The sequence below is a fragment of the Podarcis raffonei genome, chromosome 9 (assembly GCF_027172205.1).
Source record: "Podarcis raffonei isolate rPodRaf1 chromosome 9, rPodRaf1.pri, whole genome shotgun sequence".
NCBI classification, from domain to species: domain Eukaryota; kingdom Metazoa; phylum Chordata; class Lepidosauria; order Squamata; family Lacertidae; genus Podarcis; species Podarcis raffonei.
The window spans coordinates 26912335-26927613 of NC_070610.1; the positions used below are offsets into that span (position 1 = coordinate 26912335).

General features: G+C 47.4%; 1 protein-coding gene and 1 pseudogene across 6 annotated transcripts in view; one reads left to right on the forward strand and one right to left on the reverse strand.

Moving 5' to 3' along the window:
• Positions 1-14763, reverse strand: part of PDGFRA (platelet derived growth factor receptor alpha) — a 64224-nt gene extending 49461 nt beyond the window's left edge. The window contains exon 1 of one of the 6 annotated variants that reach the window (XM_053404413.1): positions 14572-14763. Coding sequence is in view for 2 of the 6 variants with exons in the window: in XM_053404410.1 (XP_053260385.1) it covers positions 14204-14266 (63 nt within the window). In the remaining 4 variants the exon portion in view is untranslated. Of the gene's footprint in view, positions 1-11612; positions 11955-11991; positions 12015-13520; positions 13715-14129; positions 14154-14203; positions 14282-14571 lie in introns of those variants that run through there. The other 5 variants (XM_053404410.1, XM_053404415.1, XM_053404412.1 and 2 more) reach the window with 5 other exon arrangements.
• LOC128421569 (uncharacterized) lies at positions 1809-1927 on the forward strand (annotated as a pseudogene).
• Positions 14764-15279: the final 516 nt, after the last annotated feature.

Here is a 15279-nt window from a genome sequence, read left to right on the forward strand (position 1 = left end):
GTTTTGCATTCAGGAGGTCCCGTGTTCAGTCCCTGGGATCTCTGGCTAAAAGGGTCAGGCAGCAGGTGACATCAAAGACCTCTGCCCAAGACCTTGGAGAGTTACTGCAAATCAGAGTAGTCAATAATGGACTAGGTAGACCCGGTATATCTGTTCCCCCAAACAGTCCTCTACAAATTCTAATGTCAGGCATGCACCAGTTACTTCCTGACTATTTGATGCACTTTATTTGGTATCCAAAGATATTTCATTTTAGTATATTTACCGACAGCATTGAATAGATGACATGAAATGGCATGTGATGTTTGACAGTTGACAGCATGGGAGATTTCATATTTGACACCAGCCTTAATCAGCGTCACTGAAAAATGTTCCCAAGTCTAAAAATATTTGCATTGCCAGTGCTGAGGTTCTTTGTATTTAGAGTGCTCAAAACACTTCACATAATCCCATTTTGATTTTTGTCAGAATTTCAGCGGGAATAAGGGGGTTAAACCTTTCCTCCCCATGCGCTGCTCCAAATTGCACACAAACACACACAGGGCTAGCTATTACATGTTTTTTGTTTTAAATTGAGGTCGTTTTTAACAAACGCACAGGTATAAATGCAGTCATGGTTGCAGTGGCGGTATCTGTAGTGCATGGGTAGGCAAACTAAGGCCCAGGGGCCAGATCCGGCCCAATCACCTTCTAAATCCAGCCCGCAGATGGTCTGGGAATCAGCGTGTTTTTACATGAGTAGAATGTGTCCTTTTATTTAAAATGCATCTCTGGGTTATTTGTGGGGAATAGGAATTCGTTCATTAATTTTTTCCAAAATATAGTCCGGCCCCCCACAAGGTCTGAGGGACGGTGGACAGGCCCCCTGCTGAAAAAGTTTGCTGACTCCTGCTGTAGTGTGTTGGAAGTGGTGTTGCTGCTGGACCAGGCCCTAAAATGCAGTTTCTTCCCTTCTCTCTCTCTCTCTCTCTCTCTCTCTCTCTCTCTCTCTCTCATTTACTTAATCATTTTTCCAATACAAACAACAACCACAAAAGACACATACAACAAAAACCATAATAACTCTCTTTTTTAAAAAGCATTCTGTAGCACACTGGTTATTCTGCATCAGCGTTGATACAAACTTGCAAACGCAGTCATCATGAAACCCATACAGCTATTCTGAATAGCAGTTTAAGGGTAGGGTTGACAGCAATTTCACACACATACACACACACACACACACACACACACACACACACACCCATATGGCAAAACACTCCACTGCACATGGTCCTGAGTGTACAAAAGTAGCTTTTTGGATCCTGGCCACAGTCTGTGATGCACTGTGCTAGATCAACTCACATAACAGATGATCCTGAAACAATATAGCAGCAAGACCTCAACAGGCCAAGAAATATTGTCTTATAAATGACAACTCGGTACCTGTTTCCTTACACAACATGCACAGTTCAATACAAGTGACAGCACGTGCTGCTTTCATACCAGATGTTATCTTGCGTCTTCCCTTTGCCCAGCTGAAGAAGTGGGTTCTATCAACAGCAAATTTACAGCATGACCCTAAGCATCTTTACTCAAAAGACTTAATAAAGATATTTAGGATTCTGCCGTTTATAGCATCCACCTCTTCTACTGGACAAAGGTACGATACAAGCATAGGTGCTCCCAAAACATCATCCATAGGACTGCCAGTCGCATTCTTATCCATCCCTACTAAACTATTATTTGTCGCCATCTGTAGAAAAAGGGAATTAGCTTTAAGCAGCTTCAACCAAAACTCCTTTTCCATATATGATAGAAAATAAATAGCTTACAGCTATACTATCCTGAACACGCCTCATCCCATCTGATCTCGGAAGCTAAGCAGGGTCAGGCCTGGTTAGTACTTGGATGGGAGACCACTTGAGAATACCGGGTGCCATCGGCTTAGAGCCTGGATAGCTCAGCTGGTTAGAGCATGGTGCTGATAACACCAAAGTTGCAGGCTTCATCCCCACATGGGACATGTGCATATTCCTGCATTGCAGAGAGTTGGACTAGATGATACTCAGGAACCCTTCCAACTTTAAGATTCTATGATTCTATGAATAAGGTCCTTCCTTGGGGCAGACCCAGAGCTCCATGGTACAGAATTGGCCTTGCATGCTTAATCCTGACATTTCCAGATAGGGGTAGGAAAAGCTCCTGTCTGAAACCTTGGAAAACCTCTGTCAGTCAGAGTTGACAATATTGTGCTAGATGGGCCAGTTGCCTGGCTCTGTATAAGGTAGCTCCCTATGTTCCTAAATACAGTGGTACCTCTGGTTAAGAACTCCAGAGGTCCGTTCTTAACCTGAAACTGTTCTTAACCTGAAGCACCACTTTAGCTAATGGGGCCTCCTGCTGCCGCTGTGCCGCCAGAGCACGATTTCTGTTCTCATCCTGAAGCAAAGTTCTTAACCCGAGGTACTATTTCTGGGTTAGCGGAGTCTGTATCCTGAAGCATATGTAACCTGAAGCGTATGTAACCCGAGGTACCAGTGTACAGACTGTACTTGTGACATGCACTGGGACTGCAACAGCATATCAGGGAGGAGCATTAAACCAAAACCAAGGAAAAACCAAAGGAGTGATTTACTGACCACTGAAATCTCAATCTGGCTGCCCTTCTGTAAGTAGAGGGATGAGCAGCAGCCTGCATCCCCCACCAGGACTGACAGATGACCAGAAATTCAGCAGATGGCATTCCTGCAGAAACAAGTCATCTGCCTTGGTTTTTCAATTAGCAATAATGGCCATGTGTTTATGTAAAGTGCCTCCCACTGATAAGAGACCCTTGGACATCAAAGTCGTCTTCCCTTCCAGCCTTCTTCTCCCCTCCTCTTTTTTTTTAAATCACAGTTCTAGCCTGTATTTTTCCTAGATAAAGAATCCACAGTACAGACATCTTTTTTAAAAAAAAAAAATCCCATAATCTTCTCCGATTAGCTAACCTCTCGTGCTTCAAGCTGCCTCTGCTTTCTATTCTTGCAACCAATTCCCATCTATTTACTGAGAAAGAAAATGCACTGAGTTCAGTGAAAAATACTCCAAATCAGTGTCCTTAGAAACATTCTACGATAAAGTTTTCATGTTTAAAATAAACCACATCAGGATTCAGGGCTTATCCACACTTTTGCCCTGTTCTTTCCTGACATAGGTTCACATTTAAAGCTCTGTGTCTGATAAGTTTTGCTTTGTTTTTGACCTGGAGGTTTCTCAGTGTAAATGCACTCTCTGGCACTCAATCGGAGCAGATTCTGGTTTCCCCGGGTTGTTATTTGCTCCGATTCAGCTTGGGGAAGGGTGAAGAGCTGCTCCACAAGTTCCTGATTTTGGTGATGATCAAATTGGAAAATACGGGGGGGGGGGGGGCAGAGAGAGAAAAGTTGTTGGCATGTTGGTTTGTAGAGCAAATGGAAATTTGAGCTACTCCCTTCTTTGTTAGAAAAGTTGAGACCAAAAACACCAGTAAAGGTAAAGGGACCCCTGACCATTAGGTCCAGTCATAGCCGACTCTGGGGTTGCGGCGCTCATCTCGCTTTATTGGCCGAGGGAGACAGCGTACAGCTTCTGGGTCATGTGGCCAGCTCTGGGTCATGATTCACTCTGGCGAACCAGAGCAGTGCACGGAAACACCGTTTACCTTCCCGCCGGAGTGGTACCTATTTATCTACTTGCACTTTGACATGCTTTCGAACTGCTAGGTTGGCAGGAGCAGGGACCGAGCAACGGGAGCTCACCCCGTCGTGGGGATTCGAACCACCGACCTTCTGATCGGCAAGTCCTAGGCTCTGTGGTTTAACCCACAGCACCACCTGTGTCCCTCCAAAACACGAGTAAGTGGGCATTAAAATAAGCAACACCAAGCCATCCATTCTGCAGTTCCTCAGAAGGGAAGCAAAGTAACAGTTCAATTGTATTCATGTTTATTAAAAAATACAAAATACAAGTAAACTGTTCGCCTCATGGTTTCTTCCCAGCAAATATGTGCATAAAATTGCTGCCTATCGCTACAAAATCTTACGCAAACATGCTTGGGAGGAAACCACATTGAACAGAATGGGGCTTACCTGTAAGTAACCATGCATAGGAGTGGGCTGCACAAGTTCTTAGGTCTTTCACTGTATTGCCATAAAATAGCCAGTTCACAAAATTCTGTCTGCCGCTCTCAAGCAATGGCATGTTAAAGTGTGAGTGATGGATAAACAGAAGTCAGGGGACCAGCTTTAGAAGAACGAATGGAGCAAGAGAAAGAAAATTCACCCATCTTTCCTCCTCCTAAAACACTGTTGAACCCTGCTATAAAGCTCCTCCTGTGTAAATTGGCTGCATTACTCCAACAGGCCAGTTGGCGGCACTGTTGATTCACGCTGATACAGCAACGTTCTATTACTTTTGACTGATGCAAACTTTAGCCTCAGAGGCGACAGATCAATTTTGGAGTGAATCCAGATTACCTAAATAACATCTGCTGGAAAACCTTGATTTTAAAATGGGGGGGGGGGGATATGCATTTCTGCTCTGCTTTTGCTAAATGCCATGATCCCATAGTCCTAGAAACTGCCCAAGCATTATTAGAACCAGGTAAGGAACCAGTTACATAATCGCAAGGTTGTCCAACATTTGCAAGGATTGAAAACCTCCTTGTGGGTCATCAGATGCTAATCAGCCTATAGTCTCCCCAAAGAGATGTTGCACTTTTCCAAGAAAGCATCAAGGAAGCCCAATAAAAAGAAACGCATTTTGAAGAAAGCTTTATATTTTGCAAGCTTCATTGAAACATGTTCATGGGGCCACCTGCAACTTTTCACGGCTGCTGGCTTTTTTCCTAGCAGAGTTCTACCGAAAGCAGAAATTCCCAGTGCAAGGAATAGCAGGGGATTCTGCAGCTTTCAGTGACTCCAGGGGAGAGAGAAGCAGGCAATAAAAAAATTGGCTTCCTAGATCCATTTTAAAGATGATGAATTCACAGGCGTAAAACCTGAATGAGTTACAGGATCAAATTCTCCATCCAAGGCCCGTATCCAAGATTGCTTTCCAAAAATGTCGATTCCTCCTTGGTTTGATGGATATCACTTCCCCCTTTTGGCCCATTACCCGCTGCAAGTATTTCATTTCCTGGACTGCTTCCCAGCCAAGGAAATGCTGAGAAGAAAGAAGAGAAGGGTCTTTTCCTAATGCCTCCCTAGTTTGCTGCTCCCATGGAAGGAACACCACCTTGATGCAACCTTGCATCAAATACATTGAGTGATGCACAAGTGACCCAGGGCCATTTAAGTTACAGGTCTACTATTGAGCGCCAGCCTCCCATTTGCTCGGTCCCTGCTCCTGCCAACCTAGCAGTTCGAAAGCATGCCAGTGCAAGTAGATAAATAGGTACCACTCCGGCGGGAAGGTAAACAGTGTTTCCGTGCGCTGCTCTGGTTCGCCAGAATTGGCTTAATCATGCTGACCACATGACCTGGAAGCTGTACGCCGGCTCCCTCAGCCAGTAAAGCAAGATGAGTGCCGCAACCCCACAGTTGTCTGCAACTGGACCTAATGATCAGGGGTCCCTTTACCTATGCTTGGTGTAGTTTGAAAACACCAGTGAGCTTCGTATTGGCCCAAGTTGAAACTTCATGTGGTGGAGGGTTCCACCACCTTTAAAAAAACATCTCTAAACATATACGCATTTGGAGTCCTGTGTTGCTGTTATCATTGTAACACAGAAAAGCAGCAAACTATTGATTAAGCGAGAATATGGGGAGCCTGTTGGATCAGCACCCCAAAAGGGTTGGCATTCTGGAGCGACAAGCTACCATGTAATCTACTCGCTCTAAGTGTGGTCTCTTATTTTTGGATAAGCGTCACTGGCTGGAGTGAAATATCAACCTGTGTAGTGAGAAGTCTTGTTCACCTACTAAAGGGAAGGGTTTTAAGTTTCAGCTAACCTGTGATAAAAAGATGCTGTCTGCTGTGCCTAATCTGTGATGGGTCACTGGCACGTGCAAATTGCTACGTGAAGTGATGGGCATAGCCATGATTTATTTTAGGGGGACAGGCTTTATGCTGGGGTGAGGCAGAACCGAGATATCTTCAGTACAATTGCTCAGTTAGTTATTTTTATTTACCGGTATTTACTTGATGGGGGGGCAGCTATGCCCATGCTTGAGCAGCAGTCCATGAGTGATGAATATGCATGTGTGAACTGGTCTTTGTTTCCCTACCAATGTAAAAATACTACTACCACCACGTACGTTTCCGAGCACAATTCAAAGTGTTGGTGCTGACCTTTAAAGCCCTTAATGGCCTCAGCCCAGTATACCTGAAGGAGCATCTCTACCCCCATCGTTCAGCCCGGATACTGAGGTCCAGCTCTGAGGGCCTTCTGGCGGTTCCCTCACTGCAAGAAGCAAAGTTTCAGGGAACCAGGCAGAGGGCCTTCTCGGTAGTGGCACCCGCCCTGTGGAACGCCCTCCCATCAGATGTCAAGGAGATAAGTAATGATACAACTTTTAGAAGACATCTGAAGGCAGCCCTGTATAGGGAAGTTTTTTATGTTTGATGTTTTACTGTGCTTAATGCTTTTAATTTGCTGGAAGCTGCCCAGAGTGGCTGGGGCAACCCAGTCAGATGGGCAGCATATAAATAAATTACTACTACTACTATAAACTAACTCTAATTCTATCCCACCCTTTCTGCCAAAGAAGCCCAAATATGTGCACTTACGACTCTCCTATCTTGGTATCTAGACTTCCTTTTCACATTAATATGTTATGTCACTAAAGGATTGCTGGATCCTAGCATGATAACATCTGTTGCCTTTTGCTTGACTGAGATTCTAGGATGGTATGTGTGCCTCACTGGTGTAACGCAGGAGTGTTAACTCAAAAAGATTTCAGATTCTCTGAACATAAACTCCAAGCTGTAGGTCGCTAATGTCAGGGCAGCCAGGATTTCTTGCTACTTACACAGTGAGGAAAGAGAATGTGAAGCATATGTAAGCCAACCATTAATGAAGCCTTTTGACCCTTAAAGCAGCTGAAGGATACTTAAGGCTGCCATCCACCCTTTTGCTACAGAGGTTAGAGAGATGTACCTGCGAGACAGGGGTTCAAAGTCCCCACTTAGCCATGAACTTCACTGGGTGGCCTTGGGCCAGTTGCTGTTTCTCAGTCCAGCCTACCTCACAGGGTTGTTGAGAGGATAAAACAGGTAGGGGGTGAACCATGAACACCACCCTGAGCTCCTTGGAGGAAAGGTGAGGTATTAATGTAAATGAAATAAAATAAAATGCGCCCCGCTGAATAGTAAACATGCCTAGGAATGGGTTGCAAAAATATAAAATGAATTCTATGCTCATTGTGCAGTATAAAGCTTTTCCAGTACACTGGTACCTCGGGTTAAGAACTTAATTCGTTCTGGAGGTCCGTTCTTAACCTGAAACTGTTCTTAACCTGAGGTACCACTTTAGCTAATGGGGCCTCCTGCTGCCACCACGCAGCTGCCACGCGATTTCTGTTCTCATCCTGAAGCAAAGTTCTTAACCTGAGGTACTATTTCTGGGTTAGCAGAGTCTGTAACCTGAAGCGTCTGTAACCTGAAGCGTCTGTAACCCGAGGTACCACTGTATTGTAAACTAACCCAGTGTTGAGGCAAGAGCATCAGTTCCCCTTATCCATTGCACATTTCATACACACCTTCCAGTCAAAGAGCGCCAGAAGCACAGGTACAACATGCCGGAAACGGAATAAATTTGGTGAGCAGTTCCAGGTGGCTTAAGCAAGCAACCCGTTGCTGTTTTGCTAGCTATATGGTGAAGCAAAAGGATTCTGGAGTCACAATCCACTCTGAACTGGGGAGAGCCAGTCTCTCTCAGTTCAACACATGGAATCCTTAAAGCTGAGTAAAACCCACAATGTCACACAAACACACACAAATGGATTTTTGCTTGGTGCTTTGGGGCAAGCCACCTCATTTCTTAATAGCCATGTAACAGCAACCCCATAAGAAAAGGAGACCACAGAATTACAGAGTTGGACGGGATCCTGAGGATCATCTAGTCCCCTGCAACACAGGAATATGCAGGTGTCCCACATGAGCCTTAGCACTATCAGCACCGCGCTCTAACCAACTGAGCTATTCACTTGGAGTCTCAATGCCTTTAAAAATCATTATTTCTAGACACCAGCTTAATATTCACCATGCCTTACTGATCTCAGAGGTAGTAGCAGTAACATGATGCCTTTATTAGGGTCAAGGGAAAGTCACAAGGTCAAGCCATGAGGTCTGTACTCAAGGAGCCACAACAGATCTAGCAGGACAGGTGGGACTTCAACATTACTTCTCAATTGAGTGGTTTTTATTATCTATAAATGAAGTTCTGTTCAGAATACTTGAAAAGTGAACTCCAGGCTATCTAAACTGGGTTCAAACTTTTCCTGCATTATCTTCAGTCCATTTGCATGCATGTGTCAGTCACTCGTGGTGGAATTGTATTTTTTAAGTGGCAAAATATTGATTTCCGTCAGATTCTGCAAACTGAAAATCACAGGGTTCAGAGTCTGATGATAAATTCGCACAACCACTTCTTAAAAGGTTTTCCTCATTCAGGCTAGTTTGTTCACGGAATGTCAGGCAGGTTGTCACAGCAATTGTTTTGACTAGCTAAATCCACATGAGTTGACTTCAGAATCTGGCCACACAACCTGGAAAATATCCCCACCCCAAAAAAAAAGTTTAACCAGAAAGATTTGGGCTGTTCCCCCTGGAAATGACACAGGCAGGATGATTAGAACATGCAGAACAATTCAAAAACATCTGTTTATACTCAACATGGAAGAAATGGTCATGAGAATATTTTTATGATTCACTTAGACTCTCTTGCCCCCAACCATTCTGTTCAGCTCATTGGAGAACCACATTTGAGATCTTTCAGAACGTCTTATACAGTCTGACCCACCAAGTCTTTAGAATGGTCCACTCACAAAACCAGAATCACATAGCCACACACTATCAAAATTGACTGCAGATATCAACTCCGTTGAAAAAAATACATCATATGAATTCACCACTGCGCTAGAAACTGCTTGAAGTAGGATTTATTGCTCTTGTTATTCTCACTTTATGCAAAAATAACAGTGCCCACATTGACTTCTCTAGGGTCAAAATTTGATTCAACCAGAGTAAGTGGAATCTATAAGATGTAGTAAATCGGGTGTGTTTTAAGGGGCAGGGTATTCTCCTAGTTCTTAATATTTAAAGCAGAAGATGTCTGGGTTGAGATGCCACATTCCCTGCTCTGAAAACCTGGGACTGTTTGTGGACCTGTGACCACTCCAATGTTGGAAGAAATCTACTCTGCACATGTTCAGAGGTATTCTTTGTCCACTTTGTGGTCTTGTGTTGGTTTGTTTTTAAAGGTTGGGGTTTTTTGTACTTCTGCAAACAATTCAAGCTCCTCCAAGCATACAAACAACTCCCACTTGTTTCTCAGATACTCCATTTCAGCTTCATTTCAGGGACAATGAATTCAAAATTAGAGAGAGGGATAACAAATTATAATAATGTATAAATGTTGAATTAGAGCACTGGAAGAGCCATCTGTTCCAAACTCCTGGCTACAAGATCAAGTTTCTCTGAAACCAAGGGCAGCAACCAACGCAGGACCCTCCAAAATTAAATCATGCTCAACTATTTGGTGAATGAATGGATCTTAAGGCTTCGCTCTTTGTAGGGTACTACTTGCAGCGTGGCCAGAAAAGCCCGGGAGTTAGAATAGCAGCAGCTGAGGGTCCCCACATATCTTGTAAGCAAGAGGGCTTTCCATTCAGTCCGTCATGCGTCCCCGCAGGAAGTTCCTTATAATGTGAGGAAGGGAGAGTGCTCAAAAGCAGATTCACTACTAGCGATGAATGGGGTCTCCTGTCCACATCCCCCTCACTCTCTGGCACAAGGCGCTCGCAATTCGCCAAAACAATCGCTGGGGGGCAGCAGAGCACCGCCAACCTCAACGCCTCGCTGCTGCTGTTGTGCGTTGTTGCAAAACGGCGCAGAGGACGAATCTGACCTCGCGGCTATAATTTACTGCTGCCTCTTCCCTTGGGAAATCAGAAGATCTGGCACGGTCCAAGCCGACCCACCCCGCCACATCACACAGTCAATACAGCAGCATTCATGAAACTCTGCGCGATTCCTCCACTACTTCTCTCTCTCTCCACACACACACAAACACACACACACGTGTCCAGCGTTTTTAGTGCCTGGTCTTAAATTCTAAACTTTCTTCTTCTCTCTTTCATATCCCCCGCCTCCCCCCACCCCCAACTCCTGGTGTGGTACTGATCATGGACTTTGCCATTTCCCGGTAATTAATGAGTTCACCACCCCGTGCTCTTCTTGGCAGATCACGGAATTATAGAATTGTAACGGTGGAAGGGAGCCAGGGTCATCTAGTCCAACCCCCTGCAGTGCACGTCGCAAGATCAGGGGTACGTGACTCCTCGCTAGTTGTCTTCCCTCCCACCCTTGCTCAACTTTATCGCGAGAAGTCTTTGCGGGGGGCTGGGGGGGGGTCGACCTGCGGACTCGACAGTTTTAGAGGAGGGAGGGAGAATGTGATTCTGTAGCCGAGCAGCAAACCGCATTCATGACTTCTCGCCAGTCCCAGCCCCAGTCAGCGATTTGGAGACCGCTGTTTTCCATCCGTATAGGAATCACCAAGGCCTTGTCTGGGAAAGCAAAACAAAGCGAAGTTTGCAAGCTGGAGTCTTCCTAGGTTCCTCCGCCCCGCCCTCTCTCCCCTCTTCTCCGGAGGGGTCCCATGTATTTTAAAAGTCACCACCCCCCTTCCTAAAGCCAGCACATAACAGATGCCTCTTTCCTTTCTCCGTGTTTTTAAAAGCGGCAATATTGAGACATAGACTCGAGAGCCATTGTGGCCTTCTGGGCAAGGAAGGAAACTCAGGCGCGGGTTCGAATCCCGAATATCTGGCAGCACGTGTCAGCAATAAGATTTCTAGGGCAACACGTAACTTATGAAGCGACATTCTAACCACGTTACTGCACCTCAAAAAAAATCCAGTTGCCTGCTCCCCCATCTCCTTTCTATGCGCTCTGACCCGCGTTTCAGTGTCTTAGCATGAGGCCTAGATTTTGTGATGATCGCTGAAGAACATCTGGACGCTGATTTGCGTCCGTTTCCTCGCTTACAGAAAACAGAACTGCATGTGTGAATGAGACACCACAGACCATAAAGACATGCCGCTTCAAAAGCCATTCTTTGCAGCCCCGGTCTGTTCACACGTTCAACTGCGAGTCACCAATGCGTGTGATCAGAAAATGATCATGCACGTGTGGACTTCACCCATATTCGATAAACCCATGGAGCAAAGGGAAAAAGTCAGGCAACAACCAGCCTGACTCGACTTAAGGGATCCTTTCCAGAGTAAGCGGCGCAAGCTAGCTTCCAATCCAAAACAACTGCGCATTGTAAAGAGACGCCTCGACCTTCTCTCATTGTTTATCTTGGAGACTGCTTACGTTCACACGCTTTTCACAGCCTGCCCGTTTAATGCCCGCCAGGACTTGGTGGGTCTCTGTCCACACACCTTGTTAAGCCGGAGTCGCTGGCCTCGAAAGTCCATTGAAGGAAGGCGCCTTAGAAGAAAGCAGCGCTGCGGCTTAACTGGCTCGAGGATCTGTTTCCTCGCAGAGACCAAGGACTTCACATCGGGGCTCTCGTTTTAAAAAGAAGAGTAAATGAGGAAAGAGAGCAGAGAAAGAAAAGCTTAGAGCAAGAGAAGATCACCCTAACGCTTTTACTCCTTCGCTGCGAGAAAACAATAGGATTGTCTGGACCAAATTCAAGAAACAAAAATTTGGGGGCGGGGTGAAGCGAAAGGGGAGCCTATTATTCTGTGCCCGCCTCCCGTGAGTTCTTGGCCGAGAAGGGTTATGGTCTTCCTGGAGGATTTGCTATCAGATCACCTAGTGAAAAAGATCCCTCCAGGTTTCAGGGAGATCCGGGCGATAGTGACTGTCGAAGATGAAAGGGACTCCCGGCTACGGATTCTTTGTGTGGAGTAGATTCCAAGGTGTTCCAGCCAAGCGGTGTTTCAGAGTTGATTTATGTGGGGTTTGGGATGGCACCCTTTCTGTAGATGAAAATTAGTTAATCCTTGTGACGCAGCCCTTTAGGATCGGAAGGCAAGAATAGACCCGCGTCTGCCAAAAGTCCCCTCGGTCAAAGCATCAGGAAGCAAAAAAATTATCAGTATAAAAGCCACTCGAATCAACGGTGGCCTATGGATTCCAGTTAGACGGGGCTGTGATGGGGGAAAATAGGAGGAGATGGCAGAAGGGCGCGCTGGTGCTGAGCTTTGGTTGCCTTCTCCGGGAAACTCCAGATTTCACAAATGGTGCCTCACCTCGGAACAAAGTGCCGCGGAAAAGGTGCTGCAAGTGGAACTCCAGGTCCGCCCCGTTGGGTCAAGAAACGAGGCAAAAAGAGAGAGTCAGGGTCGTCCGCTTCGTTAACAAAATCAAGGTCCTCCAAGTCGCTTCACCTTTTTAGGGGAGGGGGGATGAAATGTCCATAGAAACGGAGGAGACAAATGGAGACAAATGAAGAAGACCAATTCTTAGGCTCCAAAGAGAGATACATCCCAGTTCTGTGGCCCTTTCGGAGCCAAAGCGATCTGAAGCGGAGTTGCAAAGGACTTCAGGGACTTTTTCTCTCTCAAAGCAAGCAAGGAAGAAAAACCTCTCCGCAGGAGTGTGTTTGTGGAGGCTAATCCAGAGTAAACTCCTGCTTTGGGGGCTGTGTGCTCGCCCTCCGCCACCCCCGGCCGGTCCCAGATCCCTTTCTGTCCTCTCCAGCGGGTTGTCCCGGCCGGCCGTGTTCTTTGGATCGCCCACGAGCTGCTGGGTGGACGATCCCGGTCCAAAGAAAACGTTGAGCGAGCGAGCGAGGAGAGAGCCATTTCCTGGTGCGCCCGCCCAAGAACTTTTTTTCCAAGGCGACTCGGCTCGCCTTGCAGCGTTGGCAGCGCCAGACAAACAGCCCCGTCGGGTTTTCCATAAGCAGCGTCTGCAATCCCCGAACCAAAAGTTTCCTCTTCCTCGCCTGGTTCCTCGGGTCCAGCTTGCGCGCAATGCTAGGATGGGTCGAAGTAAATGCGCGTCTTTAGGGACGCGGTGGAGAGGGCAGGGAGGGGGTGTAGTGGCAGCCAGTCACCCCAAAGGGCGAAAGTATCTGCTTTGGAAATGATATTCTGGCCATGTTTAGAGTGCCACTGGGCGCTCTTCGAATTAAGAGGGCAGATAAACAGGGACGGGGGGTGGATCTCCCTCTGGGTCTGATACACTGGGATCACCAGATTCGGAGGGGATTCGGTTTAGAGGGGAAAGGAAAGGGCAAGGAACGAAGAGTTCTAGTAGTTATTGGAAATAGAGAAGAGAGAGAGAGAATGAGAGAGACCTGGATTTTAGGACTGCCACGATTTCTTGCCTCTTACCTTCCGCAACAGGCTCTAAGCTGTCCCCCGACCTCCCTGCATCTGCTGAGCACAAGCAGGACGGAGAAGCCAAGGCTGCATGGCTAGCTCCCCAGTCCTCTTCCTGCTCCGTGATTCATCTGCAGATTATCCCCGCTGTTTAAACACGCATACGCTCAAAAGAGGCTTCACTCCAGTTTGGGGCAGGCGCGCGCGCACACACACACACACTCGCGCCCCTCTTTCCCCTCCCCTCCAGGAGCCCCCCTTCTGCTGCTGCTGCCCCCCTTTCCCAGTCCCTCCTCCCAGCCCAGCTGCAGGAATGCGGCGCGGTGGCCCCTGCGCGCTCCGCCGAATCTGGTTGTCATTAACGCTGCCAAGAAGCAGGCAGAGCTTTTTTTCCTTTCCGCCAGCGCCGCAGCCTCCCTTCAGACCCGAGTTCACAGCTCCCCGGAGAGCAACACCCGATCGCGGAGATCCCTTGGCGACTTGCTGGGGACACTTGCCTTACGGGCAGGAATCCGAATTGGAGCTTGACTCCGAATTGAGGTGTTTCTCTGTCCACTCCTGTATCTTCCCCCAACATCCCAGCCAGCTCATCCCCAGACCCGATCCTCGGAGAATCCCCACCTCTCCATCTTCCCCTCTGCTCCAGAGCGCTGCCTCTTTCTCGCTCCGCGCCAGGAAGAAAGAGAGCGTCTCACCTTGGCAGGAGGCGAAAGCTCCGTTTCCACCACCGCCCCCCTCTCTTTGCGATAAGCTGCCATCAAATCCAAAAACTTTCCTGCAGCTCCCCGTTGTTTCAGGAGAAAGCTGCGGTCTTGGACACACTGCCTTGGGATTCAGTTCCCTACTTGATCGACGGGGAGGGGGCTCGGTTACTTTACTTCTGCGCAATAGAATCGCGTGGCAAAGTCTCCCTCCCACCGCGCGCCTGTGTCCCCAAAGGCGCTTTCTTATCCCACCCGGACACACTGAGCTCTCCGTTTGCTAGAATCCGACCTCGAAAACGTCCCGAAGGAAAAAAAGAGAAAGAGAGAGAGAGAGAGAAGGAAGAAATCCCTTCCCTTACCTTCTTGTGTTAATAATCCATAAAAAATAGTACGAGGAGAACGAAAACTTTGTTTTTGTTTTTGCCCCCAAGTAAGGTCCCAGTCTCCCTGCTGCTATTTCCCTTTCTCTGATGGCCTCAGAAACAGAGTCCTGTAATTGATTCAATGCTAGAGACCATCCTGCCCAAACTAATCATTTGCTTCAAGTAAATAGCTGTCAGGAAATGAAGCCCCCCCCCTCGCGCTCCTTCATAATAAGAGTCTCCCTGGTTTGTTGGGCGCCTGAGCTCCTCTGCTCGCCTCTTACGCTGGAGGGGGGCGGGAAAGGGGGGGTCAGCCCTGGCTTTCGGGCTTCATTTGGGACGGGGGCGGAGAAGTGCGTGCGTGCCTCTGTGTGTGTGTGTGTGTGTGTGTGTGTTGGCGATGGGGAGAGCTTGACCATATGGTAGAGGCTGGGGGTGGGAGGGGGACATTTGCACGACAGGGGGGTGACTTTATTTCCCCTTCTTCCCAAATGGTCCCAGTTTCATGAACGAACAGAAGTTTCCCCTCCTCACACAGTCCCAGGGACGGTGGGTCGGTCAGCTGCCTAGACTTGGGTTCACGCTCGCCATGTAAGTTGATGGAGGCGCAATCGGGGTCGTCCTGACTTGCTGGTTTATTTATGATACTGTCGTTTCGCACACTGGCCCCAGCCCTGCAGCCAGTCTGTGTGGAGGGAAAGCTGA